The sequence below is a fragment of the Heptranchias perlo genome, chromosome 2 (assembly GCF_035084215.1).
Source record: "Heptranchias perlo isolate sHepPer1 chromosome 2, sHepPer1.hap1, whole genome shotgun sequence".
NCBI classification, from domain to species: Eukaryota; Metazoa; Chordata; class Chondrichthyes; order Hexanchiformes; family Hexanchidae; genus Heptranchias; species Heptranchias perlo.
This window is the reverse complement of record NC_090326.1, coordinates 62,730,741-62,755,521: the sequence shown is the minus strand read 5'-3', so window position 1 is coordinate 62,755,521 and position 24,781 is coordinate 62,730,741. Positions and strand designations below refer to the sequence as shown.

General features: G+C 42.3%; 1 protein-coding gene across 1 annotated transcript in view; it reads right to left on the bottom strand.

The window, feature by feature from the left end:
- The window catches only part of LOC137333636 (A disintegrin and metalloproteinase with thrombospondin motifs 16), a 208,233-nt gene extending 184,269 nt beyond the window's left edge, over positions 1-23,964 (bottom strand). Inside the window, exons 1-3 of the mRNA XM_067997884.1 lie at positions 23,851-23,964; positions 23,594-23,708; positions 18,487-18,812 (exon numbers count right to left, since the gene is read on the bottom strand). Coding sequence (XP_067853985.1) covers positions 18,487-18,812; positions 23,594-23,708; positions 23,851-23,964 — 555 coding nt within the window. The remainder of the gene's footprint in view (positions 1-18,486; positions 18,813-23,593; positions 23,709-23,850) is intronic.
- Between the last annotated feature and the right edge of the window lie 817 nt (positions 23,965-24,781).

Here is a 24,781-nt window from a genome sequence, read left to right as displayed (position 1 = left end):
CAACACCCCCCCAAAAAAATTCTCCTGAATATCCATCATAATATAGTTTTCCGCCACACAAAATATCAAGTGAAACTTGGACTCCTTCCACAACTTAAGACACCTGTGCTACTGCATTAGTCTCCCAGGACAAGGGCAGCATCCAACAAGAAAATTGGAGATGATCCCCAGCTACTTGCAGCCAAGCTGAAAACATAAGAATTTGTAGATATAGGAAAAGGCCATTTGACCCAAACAAGCCGGTCCTTTTGTATAAATCAGCCCTGCCTACCTGTCTTCTCATTATATCCCACAGTTCCCTCTCTATCCAGCAATGTATTCAATTCTTTCTTGAACTTATACTGTCCACTTCGAAGACCTTCCTAGTAAATTACTTCACAACTCTATTAATTTTTGGGGGGAAACATTTCTGCCTGACCTTCTTACAAATTTTTAAACTTGCATCCCTTGATATTTGAACCTTTCACCCTGGTCAGAGGTTGACTTCCTCTAGGTGGGCAGAGATAGGAGAGGAGTCATTTAAAAAAAAAAATTAACAAGGCCATAAAGAAGGGGAGTGAATTGGGACAGGGACCATTTAAAAAAAAATGCCAGGAATAGGTCAAAGGCCAAGCTTCTTTATTTTAATTTATAAAATTCAACATGCCAAAGGCATGCAAAGCTGAGAATGAGCTAGAGGCAGTGGGGGCAATAAGGCAGCTAGGTCAGAGGCAGACAGAGCAAGGGGTAATTTTTTTTTATAAAGTGTAATGAGAGCAGAGCAGGAAGCTGCCATGACTGGGAACAATTTTTTTAAAAATAAAATGCAACAGGGATAGTACTAAAGGGGGCAGAATTTGGAGCAAGGCCAGAGACAGGAATAAGAGCAATAAAAAGTCAGTTGCTTACATTTCTAGGCCTGTGTTGTGTGGCTAGCAGAAACTGAGAAAGGGGGGTGGGGAGATGGGCAGGGAGGGGGGTGGGGGGGTAGGAAGGCACAATTACAGCGTGACAAGCAAATGTTGACAAAGGATTTTGCCATTGTAAAATTGTTCCTCATTTTCTTGCTCTTGTATTAAATGCTCCTATATACAAGACCCAGAATTTCAGTTGCCTTTTTATGGCCATTTCAAGCTGCAGTCCCACCTTTATGGATCCTCCGTTATCTATCAAGAACTTTAGCAAAATATATTATTTCACATTTCCCTAAATTGAACTGCATCAGTCATCTATCTGCCTACTCCAGCTTGACTATGCCCAACTGCAATCTCTTGTATCCTTCCTCACAATTTACAATGCTACCTAATTTGGTGTCATCAGAAAACTTTGATATAATTTCTTTTGTGCATTTGTCCAAGTCATTTATATAAATAGAAAACAAAAGATATTTGTAAAAATAGCAAGAGACCCAAGATCAACCCTGAGCTACCCAGTTCAAAACCTCTTTCCAGTATAAAACATTCCCATTTGTGGTACTGAATGCCAACTGGCACCTGTGGACCCATACTCACGCAAGGAGTCAACAGCTTCGGGGGGTGGGAGGGAGGGGAACTGGCAAGGAAAGAACTCTTACCCATATTGTTCAATATTCTGTATCATGCAAAAAAAAACCTTTAGAATTGACACCAAGATAGTTTAATGAATGTTAAAAATATTACACATAAAGGATATGAGCACATTTAATGTCCATGAAAAAAGTGATATTTTATATTGCTTCTGCTTAAAACATATTAAATACAAAAGAAGAAAGTTAAAATTTACAAACAGCTTATAATTCCCCCACTTCACCCTCCCTATATAATCTACCCAATTTTTTGTGTGATCCATCATGTAACAGTTTTGTGTTGATCCATACAGTAACTGGAGCATTTATTAAAACAAGACACTTACTGTACTATATAAATCCATAAGAAAAAAGGGGTCAGGTTAATTTAAACCTTTTCTATTATGCTAAAGTCCAGTAACTAAAGTGGATGTGAGACTGAAAGATTAAACACTGCTATAATGTTTGGACTGGAGAATGCTACAGATAGGTTACAAAATTAAACTGACTCTAGCAAAGCTACATCTGATGCACCGCGATCAAAATCATGTCCCGCACATTACTGTCAATAAGCAATTCAACATATGGTTGTTAAGAACCCAGATCTACATCATTTTGCAGACAAATCCACTGCTCTGCGTCAACTCATCAGTGCAGGCACTAAAACCAGAAGTACCCTGTAACCATCAGATATCTATCAATACGAAATTATCCCAATAATTCTTATCTACAGTCAGCGATAGATTAACAGAACTGATATCTCAGAGAACTTAATCTGCAGCTACTGGTGTGTTTAGGCGAGCTGTCCACATGAATAAAACCACATGTTTCTATGTTTTTTGTCAGCAGCATTGCAACCATTCTCTGCACTAGTCAGGTTCTATTAGAAAAAATATGTTGATTACCATTGTCAGAGTTTTAAAGAGCAGATTTCACCACATCTTCCAGCAGGAATCAGGACAACAGATAAACAGAGCAGCAGAAATGTTCAAGGGAAAAAAATGGAGCTGGGAATAGATCGAAAAGTCTATTAGGTAGTATTTTTGTTGTGGCCCTTTTCACAAAGTTGCAATTTATAGGAAAAGACAGAATACTTTTCAAAATCATATCAACCAGGTGAACATAGAGTTAACATCAGAATAAGTTAAAGAAAGAAAGAATGAAAGACTTGCATTTATATAGCTTCTTTCATGACCTCAGTATGTCCCAAAGCGCTCTACAGCCAATTAAAATATCTTTTGAAGAGTAGCCACTATAGTAATGTAGGGAAACCCAGCAGCCAATTTATACACAGCAAAGTCCCACAAACAATGTGATAATGACCAGATAATCTGTTTTAGTTGGTTGAGGGATAGATATTGGCCAGGACTCCAGGAGAACTCCCCAGCTCTGCTTCAAATAGTGTCATGGCATCTTTTATGTCCACCTGAGAGGGTCTCAGTTTAACGTCTCATCCAAGAGAAAGCACCTCCATCAGCGCAAAACTCCCTCAGTACTGCGCTGAAGTGTCAACCTTGATTATGTGCTCAAGTCTCTGGAGAGGGTCTCGAATCCACAACCGTCTGACTCAGAGGTGAGATTGCTACCACCAAGTGAAGACTGCCATTATGATACACAGGAGCAATTTATTAAATGGAACCAAGCACTAAAGGGAGAACATGCTGAAATAACGTTAAAAAAGACTATAGGGTAGATTTTCCTCTTTTGTTACGTCAGATCTCCATTTCCATTGAGCTGCCCTACGATTTCCTGGGGCTTTCAAAGTTGTTAATACTGGGCCTGTGACTGTATTGGGGTTAGGCCCAGCATATGAGGCAGGAGGGGCGTCCCAGACTTCCAGCCTCATTTTCAGACAACTGCGACGGATCACTGTTAGAGCTGCCAACGTTTGGATGAGCATTAAACCCGGGCTCCAGCTGCCCTCTCAGGTGGACGTAGAAGATCCCATAGCACTATTTCGAAGAACAGCAGGGGGGTTCTTCCCGGCGTCCTGGCCAATATTTATCCCTCAACCTACATCACTAAAAGATAGATTATCCGGTCATTATCTCATTGCTGTTTGTGGAACCTTGCTGTGTGCAAACTGGCTGCCGCATTTCCTACATTATAACAGTGACTATACTTCAGATATACTTCACTGGTTGTAACGCGTTTTGGGATGTCCTGACGTCATGAAAGGCATTATATAAATGCATGTTCTTTCTTTCACTGGTGCAGCACACCTCATATGCTTGTCACGTACTCACTGAGCGCCCATAGAAGAAATTCTCAACTTATATGTGTCCTGCACTAGACAAGAACAAAATAAGAATGCAATTGAATGCTGAAGCTACATATCAATATTTTCTCATCTTTGATAAGTACCCTTTTTCTATTGTTCAGTAATTTTTAGTTATCAACAATACTGTTATCAATGAAAATCAAGGATCAGTTAGATTTGTGGTAAATTTACAAATGGCAATAATTGTTCTCAAGTTCTCAACTCTTTATTAAAATAAATGCTGGCCATGTTGCAGAAAATAATCATTTCCCATGTGTTAGTTAAACAAAGCAATAAGGCCATAAAAAGTTCTTCTAAATAGTTATAATGGGCCAATTAATTTATCCCAGTATCTCCAAACCTATAGTGTTTGCTGTCCATTAATAGAATGGATATCTAAAAGGTCACAAACTACAGCTATCGATATGTTTTGGCATGCTGTCTATGTGAATAAAACCATATGTGCCCATGTTTTATATCAACACCACTGCAGCCATTCACTGTCTTGCTCAGATATAATTTTTGGTATCCGTTTCATAAAGTTTTATGGCTTGATTGGACAATGTTTTCCAGCAAGAGTCAGACAAGTTGATATGTATATGTTCAAAAACATTACTTTTAAAACCCAGGGGAAAGAGACGGGAAAAAAAATCAAGTTATTTATTTTTTGTGGTGACTGGTCTGGGTATTTTCAAAGTATTCAAATAGCAGAAGGCTCAAAAGATTCATTTTAAAATGGATGCAAGATGATCCCAATTTCAAAATATTTGGTTAACTGACCAAAATTTTTGTGGTGTGTTCAAATAATAAAAGAAACACACAGCCAAGATCAAAATTTTGATGCATTTTAGTTTTTTTTAAATCCACTGACTCCACCAATTTTCCCCCAAATTACCAGGATCCATGGAACTCATACAGACATCTGCCTAAGCACCATGAATCTGGATAGGAATTTTCCATTTTATATTGATTTGGAGCCAATATTGCATGTCACAGAAGCAGCTTGCCTTTAAAGATCAACAGAACATTTATTTATGCATAAGAGTCATTACAAATAGACTTGTGGGAAATTTGAAATTATATGTAATAAAAAGTTGGGAAAAAATTGCCCTAGCGATTATTATTCACATTTTCAACCTGTTAGGTAGTATGCAGAATCACTTGCAACAGAAAAACTCAATTGCTGGATAGAATAGCTTTGTTCTATTTATTCGTGTTCACCAAGGTGAGAGAAGTCAATGCCGATTGCCTAGAATCAGCATTTATTTGTTCCCAGATCAAGTATGGCACAGATAAATGCTGAGTAAAGTTCTCTTTACATAGCCCCAACTCCAGTTGCAACAGCTGAACATCCCCTATTGATCAGTGCGAATATGTCCAATTCCCACATACCTGAGCTTTTGACTTTGCTGATTGAGATTGCCAATTTTAATATAAATCTTTAATTGTGGATAATTTTGTATAACAGATCCACAACCATTAGGAACTGGGTAAACACTGCACAAACTATTTTCAAAAATGGTCTTTGCAGAATATAAGGGTAGATTTCCATATTGTGTACTGATTCAAACTCCAGGCTTCAAATGTTAAAAAAAAATATATAGTACAGCTATTATGCCATCCAGTTCCTTAAGAGCTAAATAATGCATAAATAACAATCCAGTAGACCAACTAAGTGTTGCAGTGAGTTAGCACACTGACTTTTTTACCTCTGGGACCTGGATTTGTATCCATCTCTGACTGAGGAGCTAAAAACTTCCTTTCTGTTCTGCTGTATGGTTCCACATGAAATTAGTTGGTGCAATCTCAAACCAGCTTGTTGTGGGCACGGGCCCACAGCACATGACCCATAAATTGACAAGATCACAAGATAATTATAGATGAGGAAGGCCATTCTGCTCAACTTAGTTCATCCAACCAGAAACACCCACCATTGCCGCAGCCAATTATTTCTTAAATTATGCTACGGTTTCACCTCCACTGCTCCATCTGGAAACTTGTTCCATGCATTCGTTATGTGAAAAAGAAATTCTTGATATCAATTCTAAATTTGCCTTTTAGTAGTTTGAACCTGTGTCCCCTTGTTCTACTCTTGCAGTTTACTTTGGAGTAATTCTCCAATTTACATTGTATGGTTTACAAATTGGCACTAAATTACTAATATCGGAGATAAGATACCAGGCCTCAGAAGTGGGAAAAATCACAGAAGTGCACCAAGTATTCTTCTGCTCCTCTACCCCATTTAAACTCTTTAATCCAAGCAGTATGTGGCCCCTTTATTTTTCCTACCAAAATGTAATACCTCACACTTACCTATCTTGAAATTCATTTGCCAATTACACGCCCATTCTGCAAGTTTATTAATGTCTTCCTGTATCTTGTCGCAGTCCTCCTTGGTATTAACCATACCCCCAATTTGGTGCCATCTGCAAATTTTGAAATTGGACTTCCGATTCCTGAGTCCAAATTGTTAATGTAAATGGTGAACAACAGTGGTCCCAGCACGGATCCTGATGGCACACCACTTCCCATCTTTTGACAATCTAAGTGACTACCTTTAACCTCCTACTCTCTCTTTTCTATTTTGTAACCAGCTTGCTATCCATTCTGTCACATGTCCCCTGACTCCACATGCTCTGACTTTAGTCATGAGTCTACTAGACCTTATCGAAGGCCTTTTGAAAATCCAAATATATTACATCTACTACATTACCCGTGTCCACCCTTTCTGTTACTTCTTCAAATAATTCATTAAGGTTGGTCAAACATGACCTTCTCTTTTGAAATCCGTGCTCACTATTCTTTATTATATTTTTGGTTTCTAGATGTTTTTCTATTACATCTTTGAGTAAGGATTCCATTGTCTTTCCTACCAGGGAGAAAGGGTTCTATCTCACTTTTTAAATATAGGAATCACATTAGCTGTTCACCAGTCTGGTACTATTCCTTTTTCTAATGAATTTATATATATATATATATATATGTAATAGTGCCTCTGCTATCTCTTCCCTAACTTCTTTTAATATGTGCGGATGCAATCCATCCGGACCAGGAGTTTTATCCTTTCTAAGTTTGATTAGTTTATCAATTATTTCCCCCCTTTCTATCTTAAATGTCTCTATATCTTTTTTGATCTCTTCTTCTAATGTCATACCCACCTTGTTAGTCTCCCTGGTAAATACTGAGGCAAAATAATTATTTAATATTTCTGCCATTTCGCTGTCATTACCTGTGAATTTATCATGTGTGTCCCTTTGTGGCCCTATCCATATCCTGATTTTTCTTTTGTTATTTATGTGTCTGTAGAATACTTCACTATTTCTTTTTCTATTCCTTGATAATTTAATTTCACAGTTTCTCTTTGCCTTCGTAATTGTTTTTTTTAAAACTTCTTTCCTAACCTTTTTGTATTCCCTTTTGTCAGACTCTCCTTTGTTGTCTATTTCATGTATGTCTTTTTCTTTAGTTTCAATTTTGCCCTTATTTCTTTATTCATTCATGGTGCGTCATTACTGGCTAGTTTGTTCTTGCTTTATAATGGGATATATTTCTCCTGGACTCTATTAATCACCGTTTTAAATGTTTCCCACTGCTGTTCTATTTCTTTGTTTATTAATAAATTTTTCCAGTTTATTTTCCCTTGTTCCATTCTCATCTGTTGAAAATCAGCTTTTTTCCAATTTGTTACTTTGGTCTTTGTTTTACTTATGTCCTTCTCAATCTTTATCTCAAACCTTATTATGTTGTGATCGCCAATGCCTAGATATCCCCTATGCTTACTTCTCTTATCTGTTCTGGTTCATTTCTCATTACTAGATCCAGCAGTGCTTCCTCTCTTGGTGGGGTTTTTACATACTGGGTAAGAAAGCAGTCCTGCACACATTGTAAAAACTCCATTCCCTGTATCCCTTTACCCACCTCTTCTTACCAGTTTATTTGGGGTGGTTAAAATCTCTCATGATTATTATTCTATGTCCTTTACTCATTTCACATTTTTGCTTACATATTTCTGCCTCCACCTCCTTTCCACTATTAGGTGATCTGTAGTATACTCCTATTAGCATGATCGATCCCTTATCTTTTATTTCAACCCATATTGATTCTGTTTCTATCCTTCTGTTAGTTTGTCCCTTTTATCTACTGCCATTATGTTATCTCTAATTAGTACAGCTACTCCACCACTCTTCTTCCTTCTCTATCCTTTCTGATTATTGTAAACAATTTTACAACACCAAGTTATAGTCCAGCAATTTTATTTTAAATTCACAAGCTTTCGGAGATTTTCTCCTTCCTCAGGTAATTTTCTCCTTCCTCAGCATTTACCTGAGGAAGGAGAAAATCTCCGAAAGCTTGTGAATTTAAAATAAAATTGCTGGACTATAACTTGGTGTTGTAAAATTGTTTACAATTGTCAACCCCAGTCCATCACCGGCATCTCCACATCATGACTTTCTGATTATGTTATAGCATGCAATATTTAGTTGTCAATCTTGTTCTTTAAGTAGCCATGTCTCAATTAATCCTACTACATCTGATTCCTCACTACGATCCATAAAAGGCAGATAAAAATTCTGAAAAACTTGACAGCCTTTGAAGCGTTTCAATCCATTTGTAATGTTGAAGGGGCAGGAGACACAGGTAAAAACGATGGGAATTGGCGTTACTTGCAACCTCGGCAGCGGCATAAAACTGGCAATACTGGATTGGCCGCTCTGTGATACACCCAGTGTCAATGGAAAGAAAAATTGTGCGGGGTGTATAATAGGCAACCGATCCAATGCCGCCAGTTTTACGCCCCCGCCCACGTTGAAAATTACCCCCAATGTTATGAATCTGCAGGCATGTGAGAGGCAGTCCAGCTGCTGGGGATGGACAGTAAATGGGCTGTTTGATGGCTGCTGAAGTGGAGATGATGTTGCACAAGGCAGTTGAGGGAAGGAGTGCCCTCTTGTTCTACTCCACAACACCATCCCCATATGTCAGCATTGTAGCAGAAGGTGGAGCAATGTTGCAGGCCACAACTGATCATTACTGTTCCTGTATGTGCCTACCGTGTGCCAGCCCTTTACTGCATCATTGCTGCAGGTATCCTTGAGCCAGATCTGCCTCTCCATTGACCCTTACAAGAAAATAAATTGCTTTTACAAAAATACAGCAAGTGCACATAAAGTGAAAACCTTCCTTTGTGGACAGAAGGTCATTCACTTCCACAAAATCATTTATACATTTCTGCCTTGTCACTATATTTACTGGAACTGAAATAATGTACTTCTATAAAAATACAGTACAACTCTAGCATTTACTTCCAATCAAATGTTTAAACAGGAATTTTCTTCCATTTCTCACTAGATAGCAATTCTGGACATTTTGGACCAAAGAAACTGAAATACTAATTCACTGTACAAATTGCACCTCAAATAGTAGTATTTTGTGCATACAATGTGTACCAAATGTGATGCACCTGGAAACTAGCTCTCCTCTCCTCTTTCTCTCCCATACATAAGGAGTCTTACAACACCAGGTTATAGTCCAACAGTTTTATTTGAAATCACAAGCTTTCGGAGGCTTCCTCCTTCGTCAGGTGAGTTTTCGGAAGCTTCCTCCTTCCTCACCTGACGAAGGAGGAAGCCTCCGAAAGATTGTGATTTCAAATAAAACTGTTGGACTATAACCTGGTGTTGTAAGACGCTTTACATTTGTCCACCCCAGTCCATCACTGGCATCTCCACATCATCTCCCAAACATGTCCTGCAGAAATGCATCAAATACTTGTTCTAACTTTGCAAGATAGGAAAGGTTCTCCCTACAAGTACTGGACATTTTGGGGAAGAATCAGAAGCAACAGTAAACAGTGCTTCTATTGAAGCACATCAGGCATATCACTCATGCACCTTGCAGGATACTCACTGACACACTGTCCTCCGTCTTGCAGGAGAAGGTGGCGCATAACAGCCGGCAGCAGGAGAGACCTGAGGGTGGATGGGCACACTTACACATCCTCACCCCCCTAGAGGAGACAGTGCTTCGGATAATTGGGCGGGCTGTCGCTGCAGCCATGACAACACGCCGTGCTGGAGGTCCGATGAAGGAAGTCTCTGCATATCTAATGCTACTTCTTGTTTCCCACATCTGCCTCCTCCCATAATCTTTTCTGACTCATGTACTGCAGATGCTGTCGGTACGCACATCTTACTTGCTCCTCTCCCCACTCCACAATTCAACCTGTTTCCCTTGTCATTGCAGATACCCAAGAACAGGTGGTGGCACCGTCCGAGGAGGAGGAGGGGGGCACTGAAGCCACACCGTCACTCGACCTGACACTTGCTTCCACCAGCTCAGAGACTGACACTGCGCGTCCTTTAGAGGCTAGGTTAGAGGAGGGATCTGCACGTGGTGAGACATCAGGCACAAGTGCGCAGGAGCCGGGGCGGGGGTGGGGGAGGGGGGGGAAAGGATACCGCAGGTGCCAGCTCGCCGGACGGCAAGGTCACTCACTGATTCTGCTGCAGAGGAGTCAGATGAGGATTTTGATGGGCCAGGCTACAGAAGACGGCTGATGGGCGTACATCAACAAATGCTTGGGGCACTGGAAAGCCTGCCAGAAAGCCTGCGCACAATGACAAGGGGCATGGAGGAGTCCAGCTCCAACTTGGCACAGGGCTTTGCGCAGAGCTTGGAGCCCATCCTTTCTCACATGAAACAGGTGGTCACCTCCATCAGCACACCTGTGGAACCCACCATGATGCTGCGTCTGATGACCGACGTCGCGGCTTCCATTACAGCACAAACCAATGTCATCACAGGTCTGCAAGCTATGGTTGCTGCTCAGACTCCTGTAATGGAAGCTCAGACTGCTGATATCGTGGCTCTGGGGACCACTGTGGAACGGGGCTTCAAGGGCGTCACAGCACTCCAGCAATCCGTTCTCCAGCTGATTACCAGGATTGCTGAGGCGCCGCTCCGGGAGAATGGCAGCGGCACCATGGAAGCCTAACCTGCTGTTCTCTCTCAGGATGACAGCCTTCCTGCTTCCACCCGTGCCACTCCGCCAGTGACCTTGTCGTTGCCTATCGGCCAGCCAGGCCAGACTGCTGCAGCCCACGCTGAGATGGTGCAGTCTGAAGCCGGTCCCTCATGGCCCAGAGCTGCTCGAGATCGTCCTCCAAGGCCATCTGCACATTCCTCCATTGAAGGCCAGCAGCCTCCCACCACCCATGCTCAGAACAGATCTAGCAGCTCAAAACTGGGCATCCATGAGGTGCTGTGGGCCATCTGCAGCAGAATTGTATTCCAGCACAATCTATAACCTCATGGCTCGGCATATTCCTCACTCTACCATTACCAACAAGCCAGGGGATCAACCCTGCTTCAATGAGAAGTGCAGAAGAGCATGTCAGGAGCAGCACCAGGCATACCTAAAAATGAGGTGCCAACCTGGTGAAGCTAGAACTCAGGACTACATGCATGCTAAACAACGGAAGCAACATGCTATAGACAGAGCTAAGCAATTCCACAACCAATGGATCAGATCAAAGCTCTACAGTCCTGCCACATCCAGTCGTGAATGGTGGTGGACAATTAAACAACTAACGGGAAGAGGCGGCTCTGTAAACATCCCCATCCTCAATGGTGGCGGAGTCCAGCACGTGAGTGCAAAAGACAAGGCTGAAGTGTTTGCAACCACCTTCAGCCAAAAGTGCCGAGTGGATGATCCATCTCGGCCTCCTCCAAATATTTCCACCATCACAGAAACCAGTCTTCAGCCAATTCGATTCACTCCACGTGATATCAAGAAATGGCTGAGTGCACTGGATATAGCAAAGGCTATGGGCCCCGACAACATCCCGGCTGTAGTGCTGAAGACTTGTGCTCCAGAACTAGCCGCGCCTCTAGCCAAACTGTTCCAGTACAGCTACAACACTGGCATCTACCCGACAATGTGGAAAATTGCCCAGGTATGTCCTGTCCACAAAAAGCAGGACAAATCCAATCCGGCCAATTACCACCCCATCAGTCTACTCTCAATCATCAGCAAAGTGATGGAAGGTGTCGTCGACAGTGCTATCAAGCGGCACTTATTCACCAATAACCTGCTCACCAATGCTCAGTTTGGGTTCTGCCAGGACCACTTGGCTCCAGACCTCATTACAGCCTTGGTCCAAACAGGGACAAAACAGCTGAATTCCAGAGGTGAGATGAGAGTGACTGCCCTTGACATCAAGGCAGCATTTGACAGTGAGTGGCACCAAGGAGCCCTAGTAAAATTGAAGTCAATGGGAATCAGGGGGAAAACTCTCCAGTGGCTCGAGTCATAACCAGCACAAATGAAGATGGTAGTGGTTGTTGGAGGCCAATCATCTCAGCCCCAGGACATTGCTGCAGGAGTTCCTCAGGGCCGTGGCCTAGGCCCAACCATCTTCAGCTGCTTCATCAATGACCTTCCCTCCATCATAAGGTTAGAAATGGGGATGTTCGCTGATGATTGCACAGTGTTCAGTTCCATTTGCAACCCCTCAGATAATGAAGCAGTCCGTGCCCGCATGCAACAAGACCTGGACAACATCCAGGCTTGGGCTGATTGGGCGAGTAACATTCGCGCCAGATAAGTGCCAGGCAATGACCATCTGCAACAAGAGAGAGTCTAACCACTTCCCCTTGACATTCAATGGCATTACCATCGCCGAATATCCCACCATCAACATCCTGGGGGTCACCACTGACCAGAAACTTAACTGGACCAGCCATATAAATACTGTGGCTACAAGAGCAGGTCAGAGGCTGGGTATTCTGTGCCGAGTGACTCACCTCCTGACTCCCCAAAGCCTTTCCACCATCTACAAGGCACAGGTCAGGAGTGTGATGGAATACTCTCCACTTGCTTGGATGAGTGCAGCTCCAACAACACTCAAGAAGCTCAACACCATCCAGGACAAAGCAGCCCGCTTGATTGGCGCCCCATCCACCACCCTAAACATTCATTCCCTTCACCACCGGCGCACCGTGGCTGCAGTGTGTACCATTCACAGGATGCACTGCAGTAACTCGCCAAGGCTTCTTCGAAAGCACCTCCCAAACCTCTACCACCTAGAAGGACAAGGGCAGTAGGCACATTGGAACACCACCACCTGCACGTTCCCCTCCAAGTCACACACCATCCGACTTGGAAATATATTGCCGTTCCTTCATTGTCGCTGGGACAAAATCCTGGAACTCCCTACCTAACAGCATTGTGGGAGAACCTTCACCAGATGGACTGCAGTGGTTCAAGAAGGCGGCTCACCACCACCTTCTCAAGGGCAATTAGGGATGGGCAATAAATGCCAGCCTCGCCAGTGACACCCACATCCCATGAACTAATGAAAAAAAACTCCAGCCACTAGGGAAGCACCTTGTAGGCACACTAGGATAGGTAAAGGCACACAAACAAATGCCACTAAGGCAATGCACAAGGGTGAATAGTTATGCTCTGTTTCCATAATTTCATTTATTCAAAGATAAATATGACTTTGAATTTGCATTTGGTGTTGGTTTTTTATTTGTGTGATGAGCTAAGGGGGAAACCAATGTGCAATCAGATGGAGGGCGATTTGATTATCTTGTGGGAGTGGACAGGTGGGGAGTGTAGGACTGTTGGTGAGTTGGGGGATGTAGTTGACATTATTGATATTGGGCACGGATCAGGTGAGAACGCAGAGCCGTTGCAGACAAGGCGGGTGGTCCCAGTTGCATCATTACGTCTTCCCACTCCTCCTCCTCAGCCTTTTCCTCCTCCTCAGCCTCCTCTTCCTCCTCCTTCACCTCTGGCTCAGGGTCTTCTCCGATCATTGGTGTCACAGGCTGGTCCCTCGTGATGGTGAGGTTGTGCAGCATGCAGCATACCACCACGAATCTGCCCACCTGCTCAGGGGAGTACTGCAGGGCTCCTCAAGGCCGGTCTAGGCAGCGGAAGCGTTGTTTGAGGAGGCCTATGGTGTGCTCCACAATGTTGGTGTGACAGCATGGGTCTCATTACAGGCCTGCTGTGCATATGTACGTGGGTTCCCGATCGGAGTTATGAGCCACGGCGTGAGGGGATAGCCCTCGTCACCCAATAGCCAGCCTTTGACTTGCCGAGCCGGGTGAAAGATAGCTGGCAAGTTGGACTGCCGCATGACGAAGGCATCGTGACTGCTCCCAGGGTAACAGGCATCGACCTCCATGAGTCGATGCGTGTGGTCGCACACCAGCTTCACATTCAGGGAACCGAAGCCCTTTCAGTTGACAAAGGCGGCCGAGTTGATATGCGGGGCACGCAGGGCAATGTGCGCGCAGTCAATGGAACCCTGCACCACAGGGAAGCCAGCCCCCGTGCTCGCTCGTTCTGCTTGTCTCTGTGGAGAGGGAAGGTGATGAACCTGTTCCTCATCTGGTACAGTGCATCTCTGACCTCCTTTATGCAGCAGTGCACTGCATACTGCGAGATGTTGCACATGTCACCAGCAGAGGCTTGAAATGATCCCGAGCCGTAGAAATTCAGCGCCACGGTGACCGTCACAGCCACAGGCAGTGCTGTCCTTGACCTGCTCTGAGGCTGCAGTTGTGGCCACACCAGTTGACAGATCTCGGTGACGGCTTCCTTGGTGAACCTCAGGCGTCGGATGCAATCCTCCTCGTTGAGGTAAGAGAATTGGTCCCGGAAGGCGCTCGTTGGATATGGCCTCCTGATCAGTGCCTTGCGCCTCTCCGGCCTCCCTCTCCTCACAGCTTGACCTGCTGTGCATGGCCTCTCTGCATGCTCCCAATCGTGCTCAATGACCCTCGCAGACCACCCATGGTTGCCAGGAATGTTGCTCAACCACGGTTGTAACTTTCCAAACTGTAAGGAAGTGCCTGCCAAACCACTCTCAAAAGTACTCTAGGAACTTTCAGTAAGTATAGGGAGCTTCAAAAAACACTTCTTATTCCACCAGCAGCCAGAAGCAATAATCCAGCAATGAACCTATAAATCCTGTATGGTCCTCCAGGCACTCTAAGACACGTTCAGGTGTGCGTGGTTAAGACTGTGCGTTGAGTTGAGCGTTAAGGTGCAAAATGGTGTCTATCACTTTAAATCAATGTTGCACGCATTTTCTCCTTACTTTACACGCTTCCGGCATTTGGTATTTGCACATGTGCTGACTCCTATACCAAGATGGCGTCCGGCGCAAGTCACGCTGGAAACGTGTGCGCAGCCAGGACACCATCTTGGATGTTTGAGAGGCTGCGTAGCACCAAAACAACGGGTGTTACACTGCCCAATTTAGCGCCCAATGCACCTTGACTGAGTGAAACTGCCTGCACACACTTTACGACCCAGTTTGCTCCATAACGTGGAGCTTTGCAGCACTTGTGCAGGCTTATACTCAAGGTGGCAGTGATGGATAGGGAGATCTGTCATATTCCAAATGACAAAGTGCATGACTTTGACCCCGAGCCAGGAAGGGGGCTGGGGGGGATTTAAATTGCGAACGGGAAACCCGGAAGTACGGGTTTCCCGGGCGTTCTTACGGTTTTGACATAAGGGCCACTTTTATTTTTTTTGTCGGTTTGCCATCCGACTGACTGTCCTGATTGACAGGCTGGCCTCAGTCAGATGGGAGACCAGTCAGCGAGAGGACGTGTTCAGGTAAGTCTTTGTTTGTACGGATGGGGGTGGGGAAGGCATGGGGGCATGGGTGGGCACGGGGGGCATGGGGGTATGGGTTGGCACAGGGGCATAGTTGGGGGGGGAATCAGGGTCGGGGGTTTGCGATCGGGGTCAGGGGTCCACGATTGGCGACTGGGGGTCCACGATCAGGGATCGGAGGGGGTCCACGATTGGGGATCGGGGGGGTGGGGCCCGCGATCGGGGGTCGGGGATCGTGGGGGGGTTCCGTGATCGTTGGAGGAGGTCGCTGCAGGTAGGTTTGTTGGCGAGGCGTAAAAGAAATCAGGAATCCCAGCCCCCCCAGTGTTGAAATTGGAAACTGCGGGAAAATAGAGGCCCGAAGCCTCTTTGAATGTTTTAAGGCCCGACCACCTTTTTTCACTGTTAAAATCATGCTCAAAGTCTCTGTAGGGATGATTCCAAGATTAGGTGCTCCCAGCACAGAGATACAGGTCACGGAGACTCATGGAGATTCTGATCAGCTCGATGTGTGAGCTCGATCATGGAATCAGCCTTTTAAAAAATGCTAATATACATTGATGAAATTTAGCTGCTCACTTTAAATTCTGATTACTGCAACAGGTAGTTGAGCTGAAATATACATGTAATCACCAAATGATATTCATGGCATCTCATACTTGGTAAACAAGGCATTATTATTCTTGCACAAAAACATTTCGATTGCAAAACAAGTAGAAAATCACTTATCACAGACTGCTTGCTTTATCCTGAAAGCAATGTAAAGGGCTTGGTGACACATACGAATGGATTTGTATGTAGCATTTAGCTGTGGTTTAGGAAATTATCAGTTTAATTTGATAAGCTTTGTTCATATGTGGAAGACATTATTTGATTTTCTGTATCTCAGTTTGGACTTCAATGGGTACTAGAGGTACAACCCAGGCAGTGCACTATTAGCTCTTCAATAAGATAGAGGCTGGGGACTCCATGTTGGTAGATGAAACCTCATGTATGGTATGTTACATTTGCTGATTCAGGAGTATTACTGAGAGTTAGCAAAGTGTTGTCTCTTATTTTTTTGTACAAGTTGAAATTTCTGTTATCAAGTGAAATCTGCTGTATTACTTTTCCATTACTATCTACTTGTTACTTTTAAATGAACCTGATTTCTGGTTATAGTCTAAGTTACAGTCTAACAGAGTTTAGTCTTCTGCTATCCAAAGACTAGTGTCAAGCCTTATGTCAATTCATAATGAGTTAATTACTGTAACAAAGGTTTTGGTTCAATCCCTGAGCAATGCTACATTACCTGGTATTAAAGGTAGATTTTCCATGTCCTTGCCTGTGGCGAGATACCTCAGATGTCACAAACATACATCCTAAAATTGCAGGCCTATTTACGTTGTCTATATAAAATCACATTCGCTTATGGATGTGGTCTTTGGCACTGAGCACAAAAGAACTATCTGGTAAAGCCCTAAAAATGTCACAGAAGTAACATATATATGCCTCCATGTGTGCATTGGTGATCCACTACAACATGGCTGGCAAGTTGCAATGCACTCACACCATCCAGGTAAGTGTATCAGGAGTACAAGTCCTGAATTCTTGAACAATAACTTGGAATGTTTTTTGCTCATTGATTTAGCAATTAAATGCATTTCATTAATAAAATGCAAACTTGTTTTTAATGTTGGTGGTAAAACATAAGCAAGCACCTTCAAAAGAGCAGTTTTTAAAAAAAAAATCCTAAATAAGGGTTTGTGCCAGTGAAAAGGGTTAAACACACTACTAATCTTTTCAGGAAAAGTGGACCAGATATTTGACACATGTTTGCCCATAGCTTTGCCTCAAAATAGACAATACGCATAATCTTATACCCTCAATTGCAAACCACCCATAGCAACTACTGCTCATTTTGCCTCCCACCTTCCCATTTCCCAGAAAGAACCATATATATATATATATATATATATATATATATACACACACATACATATATATAAAAAAAACAGGACCTCCAGGACGCCCAAGTCTAGGCCTCTGCTGCCCAAGGCTCCCACCATTCCCCAGCCACGAGACCCTTGGAACACCCTTCTCCCATGATTTACCTTGCTGCCAGCAGCCTTCTCTTGGCATTGGCGGAAAGCCATTGGGCCTCCTGATCTTCATCACCCAATACAGCTGAGCAGCTGACTGGTACCATTCAAATGAGGCCCGGCAGTAAAAATCTGCTGAGCCTCCGACTCAAACTCCCAGGCAGGGATGCAGTCCACTCCTGCTGGCTTCCTACCGGGAGTTATAACTGGTCCTTTAGGAGTCCAAAGTTAATAATAAAATAAGATTGTAGATAAGTTCAGCTCATTTTGAGAAAAGCATTAAATCTACTTGGGTAAATTGTCATCGCCGTTCGTCCTTCGATATCGAAGAAGACAAGGCAGCCTGAATATCAACTCCTTTTTGCAGTGAGTTCTTGGTGACTAATGAGACCTATTTTTGCTCGGAATGAGCGTCCACAGAATGAACAGTGGATCCCAGATACACCAGGTTGGGGATCTTGATTTTTCAAGTGAGACTTGTGTACATTGTGTTACTAACCAGTCTTCTTTTTAGCATCTATTATTTAAAAGCTTAAAATAAAACTTGCATTCTATTTGTTGACAAGATGTGTTACACATTTGTGTAAGGAATAATAATAAAATATTAAGAGGTCTACGTCATCATCATGCAACAAATAATGACATGACGACTCTCTTAATTTGTAAATACTATGTCAATGAAATGCAGTCACGGATTTGCAATGACAACAGCAATTCAACAATTACATTAGAATTATTGTATACATTTTGTGAGTGTACATTTTCTATTAGAAAGTTATTTTTGTAAAAATTATTGGGTTAAACATTATGCTGTGACAAATAGTTTGCCTGCTGTGTTACAATCTGTTCCATAAATTGAAATTGAGTGGTGGTTTTGCAAAGCAGTTTCCTTTTGGATGTAAGCTTAACTTGCTGCCCCTTTAAAAACCCTCCCTACAATGATTATTTAGTCCATTTAAAACAAGTTTGTTTGACTCACCAAGCCTTTGCATGTAGAAAGTGCCACTGAAGAGTTGCTGCGTGATATTAGAGCACCTTGGTAGAAGCACAGCTCCTCTGGGTGATAATGCTCTATAGATTTTAAGCCTTGTTTTCCCAAAGTCTGAACTGTAAATCCAGGAGGCATTAGGCCATCAGAAGTTCTTAGTTCCAAATGAAAGTCCTGGCCAAACCCATTGAGTTTGAAGTAGAGGGATTCAGCACCAACATTATGAACTGATCGCTTCTTTCTCTGCTGATGGATTACTGTGTGAGAGATATAATCACCACTGCTGTCAGCTTCATATGGAGTCACAATTTCATATTCTGTGAAAGTACAACCATATCTGTTACTGGGTTGGTCTTAAAGTTGCACTGTCTCATAAAACATATGGTTAACAGCTAATTAAAAATCACATTTACCACACATCCAATTTTGAAATTATTTTAATTTGATTCTGTCAGAAGTAGACTTGTTACAAGTTTCAGGATGCTCAGTCTTAACGCTCCTTAAAACCACTTCAAACTTGAGGTTACCAAAAATGTAGAAATAAATAATTGCACATATTTATGAGTTTTTCCAGAGATAAATACATTTAGAAATTTATATAAACATTAAAAAATATAGAAACCAACTCATATTTACAATAGGATGGTTTAAGGCTTTGTAAATATTATAATCAAAACTTTAAACAAAAAAAATGTACTATACATGCACACTCATACAACATTAGACATATAGGGAAAGAGGAATTGGCAAATAAGGAATCTGTCATGGTGAAATGGTGGAATGGATGGAAAAATTTTACATAAACTATAAAATTAACCATACAACTGTACACTCAAGGGATAGACATCTATAGAAAATTGACAGTGAATTATTCAAAAGTCAATATTCCCCATGGCTAGTGGTACCAAGTTCAGATAGGATCAAGTGCTTAATGAAACATGTAAGTGGAATTGTAAATTCAAGGAACACCGAAGATCTTTACAGATGCATGAATCTAAAACTCAAACACATTGGTTTTCTCAAATACCGAAGAGCAAATGACAGGTCAATAGTATCATTCAACAAACCGCCCCCCCCCCCCCACCACCACCTCTCCACCATTTTAATATTTATCTTTCCTTTAGGTCTGGCTCAAAAATATGTTCTTAAGTTATAAACAAAAAGACTTGCATTTATATAGCGCCCTTCATGACCTCAGGACATCGGAGAAAACTTCCCTGCTCTTCTTCAGATAATGCCATGGAATCTTTTACGTCCATCGGAGAGAGCAGACGGAGCCCTGGTTTAATGTCTCATCCAAAAGACGGCACCTCCAACAGTACAGCACTCACTCAGTACTGCACTGAAGTGTCAGCCTAGATTTTGTACTCAAGTCTCAGGTTATGACCGCAGATAACCTGCTCCTGGGCCTTTGCCAATTCTGTTGAGAGATGGGGAGTGGTGGGGGTGGACACAACCTTACATTCTGCCTTTCTTTCCTAAGGGGTTGCATCTGTCAGTCCTGCTTAGCATGTCATACTGGGCTCAACTGAAATGTGAACTTTCCATGTGGGAAAATCACAACCATGAAGCTGCATCCTGCCACTCCATGGCTCAGTTCTTTAAAACAAGTTAAGACAGAGTCGGACAATGCCTTTTTGTCTGGAATGAACAATAAGAGGTCATTGGCTTTCCTTTAATACAAGTCTTTAGTTCAAGTCATTCATGGAAAAAAACTCCCATACATAGCAAGTTGTCAAGAAACACAAAAATCATTCACGTAAACTTTGTATCACAATTCTTTTAAAAAAAATTCAGATTGAGATACTATTGATAAACTGCATGAGCTTCACTTTTGTGGTTTAATATTATCTTTATGTATTGCTCCCTTGTAATTCATTTCAGTCTTTCGCATCTTATATGGCAGAAACATAACTGTACAAATGATATTCTGCTAACAGAATAAATGTTATCATTTTTGTTTTGTTTTCTCCCCTGATCTCTTGGAGCTGCTGACTCTTACTAGGGTATAATCAGTCTCCAGCACCTCAACCAAGTGGCCATTCTTCCTTTAAGAGCCCAGACTGCAAGTACTAACAAACTATTTAACCACATGGGGCATCATAGCTAAGTCCACTCTTGTCCTCACTTGATATTCACACACAATGCATTTGCCAAGAGGATCATTGGAGGGCAGTCAGGAGCATGCAATCTGGTTGGTTCTTCCCCTCCCTAGCTCAGGGCACCTGTAGAACCCCAACTGCTGCTTCAACTGAGATCAGCTTACTCAGCACAGACAAAAGGATCAAATCTGGAACTTTTGATCTGTATTGCTCAATACCATAACCAAGTGACAAAATCTGTAGTTTAAATGTTCATGACTGTCCTGTTGAATCTGATTGCAACACTGGTTTTAACTAATATGAAAACAGAAAATGCTGGAGAAGCTCAGCAAGTCAGGCAGCATCTGTGGGGAAAGAAACAGAGTTAATGTTTCAGGTTGAAGACCTTTCATCAAAACTAGAAGATGTTAAAGACCCGAAAGGTCTTCAACCTGAAATGTTAACTCTGTTTCTTTCTCTACAGATGCTGCCTTACTTGCTGAGCTTCTCCAACGGACTGCAGCGGTTCAAGAATGCGGCTCACCACCACCTTCTCAAGGGCAATTAGGGATGGGTAATAAATGCTGGTCTCGCCAGTGATGCCCACATCCCATGAATGAATAAAAAAAAACATTTTCTATTTTTATTTCAGAATTCCAGCATCTGCAGTATTTTGCTACTGGTTTTAATTGTTAAGCCTTAGATAACTTTTTTGACTTAGATGTGAGCCACACACACAAGTACTGAAAAAAATTGGGTAGTAATTTGTCTGATTACACTCCTGTGAAGCACCTTGGGAAGTTTTACTATGTTAAAGGTACTATATAAATGCAACTTGATGTTGTAGGAATCACCAGAATTTAACAGGGCATCTAACCATGTTGATACTAATAATAGATACATTGTAATGTCTAGGAAAACTGTAGGTTTTACAGAAGAAAATTACTTTTCTTTCCAGGTGACCAGTAAATCTGCGTCTGAATCAAGATGCTGAAGGCAGGAATTATTACATGAATCGGGTAGAACAAGCGATTGCATGCTTTTATGAGTGAATACGTGTGTCTATATAAATAGCGCATAGTGTAGATAAGGTAAGTATGTGACATCCAGCTGTTGGGCTATTTTATAAAAAGTGAAGATTGAAGTTATAATCAGTCAAGGAGATATTTTCAGCAACTACAGTCCTTATAATGAGTCCCCTTTACACATGTAAACAATACATTAAAACGGCTTACTGATCAACAACGGAATGTTGCAAAACATATACAACATTCTGGAAAGAAGAACAGATGTTTTATTGCAGGTACAAAGGTGTAGATTCTCTTTGGTGACTATTGTATAGGAAAATAATTAGCACAGGAGCCACTAAGAGTTGGACAATTGATGGCTATATTGGCTGATTCAGAGCAACAAATGATTCAGAAACAAGAGCAAGTGCCATAACACATTCAGGTATTTGATTTGTGACTGCGCATTTATTGTGGAATTTAGCTTAACATGTAAATCAAAACTCAAGTTTCCTAGGATACACAATCTACTTAATGACTAATTATGGAGGAAAATAATCCCATTCATTATTCTATGTAATGATGCTGAACATACACACTAAAAAGGATGACTTCATGCATTAAGCATGCATTTAGTGATGTACATGACAATTGAAAACCCAAACTCTTGAAACCTGGTAAAGTGAGTGCTTAATTTCCAGAGCATTAGTAGAACATTTCAAACCTGAGGGTTTAGCATTCCAACCTTTCTTCACTTTAACATTACAATGACTACATGTTAATCAAAGCCATCATACTGCACAGCTGTTTCACTTTTTAAGTGCTGCACACACATTCTACTTCAAAATATAATCTTAACTGGGACTCCCAACAATTCATGATCAATACATTTTTAAAAAACATATGACTGTCTATTTAAAGCAACTCCATATGCATAAGGGGAGGTGGGGGGGGGGGGTGGAAGTTTAAAAATAAATCCAATGTTCTCCATGAGACATCCAATCATGTAAAAGAGAAAATATACTTGTTTATACATGGGAAAGATGAACTGACATATTTTAACGCAACAGAAATTTCTATTAAATATTTGTTTCCATGGCAATATTAGCATTTCATAATGTCCTCATGTGGGGCCAACTAATTGTCAATCATTTGGTGTTCAGTTTGGGGAGGCAAAGAAACCAGCAAGTTGTTGTATTAAATGGATCACTCTCAGGGCCACAATGTTAGATTAAATTATACAGTCAGATTTAATGAGTACTATTTCTTACAGGTATGGAATAAACTTTTGTTTAAATGTACAGATACTAGGTATTACTGATCTAGCCACTGTTCATAGCTTTAGCACTAATATAGAAACAGGCATAAAAATAATGTGAGTTTTAACATTCAGTTATACAGACAGTGGACCTTTTCCACTGTAAAACAGTTTCACTGTAATCAAAAATCCACGTTTGGGGTACAACCCTTTCGCAAAATCAGAGGAAGGGTTTATACCCAAAACGTCGACTTTTGCCCTCTGCACAGATGCTGTCTGATCTGCTAAGCATTTCTAGTGTTTTCTGTTTTTGTATTCGGATTTCCAGCATCTGTAGTATTTTGCTTTTTGTTCTCACTGTAATCAAAGTTGACTATTAAACTCAATGTATAGAGCTTTCAATAAAAGACAAACAATTAAGGTCAAATTAAAAATGTATTCAGGTATTGCTTCAATATTTACAAGTGATTAAAATGGTTCTGCCATAGTGCTTAACCCTGAAGAGTACGGAGTTCCAGCCCACTTCTCAATGCTGTGCTACAGCGGGTAAGTGCAGCTGGAGCTGTGTGCTGGAGCACCCTCTAGCGTTTCGGTGGCGCCCGTAGTATTTTTAAACATTGGGCTCGGTTTGTAATGACAAACGATTCCTTTTTTTTTCCGCCACGTAAACATGAATGCAGCATGCCATGAGTGTTAGTGTGGTGGAGACAGAAGTGACACCCGTTATCACACCCAAACTCCTTGACACTCACCGCTGTTGTCACCCAGCTCCAGCGACCCAAACTGTGACACATGATGGACTGTGCACTCGCCTCCAGTTTCTGCAGCAGCAGTTGCGACATGAATGGCTTCACCAGCAAAGTCACTCTGAAAGATACAATCAGACAACAATAAACATTGATAGAGATAATGAATTAATCTGAAACTTTGCACTTGCTGTTCTAATTTATCCACTTTCCAATTTACAATACAGTAAAGCCACACAACGACGTGAATAAGTCCAACGTGCCTTGAGGAGAAGTCCCATCAGTATCAGAAGCTGAAACACTGCAAACACTCTTCTTAAAAACGACCCCCTGTCAATAACCGGTAAAGGAGCCATTGCATCCTCCAAAAGCTGCATTTATTTATTTTTTGTGTGTTTTCAGTTTCAAATGAGGAAACTGTTCTTTTAACTGTAGCACCTGATGAAAAGTTTTTGATTGGGGACGGGGGGGGGGGGAAACCCCCAGTTCAATAAATAAAAGTTTTGCTTCACAATCCTCCGAGTTTCCTGGTAGGGCTGCAGCGGGTGAGGAAGTCGGTTTGTCTTGACAGGTACATTGGGAGCCTCGCTGGTCGGGGTACCCCGGCTGCAAGTTGTATCTCCAGCCGCTTCACACAGGCACTGACACCGGTGTCCTGAAGCCGGTTTTTGCTCGCTCTCCTTTCAGGCGGTTTTGAAAGTACTGAGGTGAATCCCGCACTCTTGCTCTTTCCAGGCTACTGTTTTGTGACCTGCCGCAGTGGTAGCAGGAGCCCGGCTCTCGCTCTCCCTCTCTCTATCGGTGCTGTTAGTTTGCAGGCAATATTGATGCTAAATCCGCTGCTGCTGCTATTTTTCTTTGCAGTGTGTTGACTATATCTTTCTCTCTCTGCAGTGTGGTGACTGTATCTGTCTGCAGTGCAGCAGCCCCAATGCCGGTGCCCTAACTCTCTCACATGTGGCTTTGTGAGTAAATCTCTCTCCCCCTTCACTGACATAACACCGGCTTTTTAGATTGACAGCCGGCTCTGGCCAATCGGCGAGCGCGGATCGCGTCCAGCTGTCAATCATTCCGCGCCAGGGGGCGTGGTTACCGAGCCGGGGGGTGGGCACGGGTTCAGTCTCATCCTTCAACCAAGTTTGGACTCAGCTGAATAAAGCGGCTTTGGCAAAGTGTTTCTGTTGCTTCCCACAG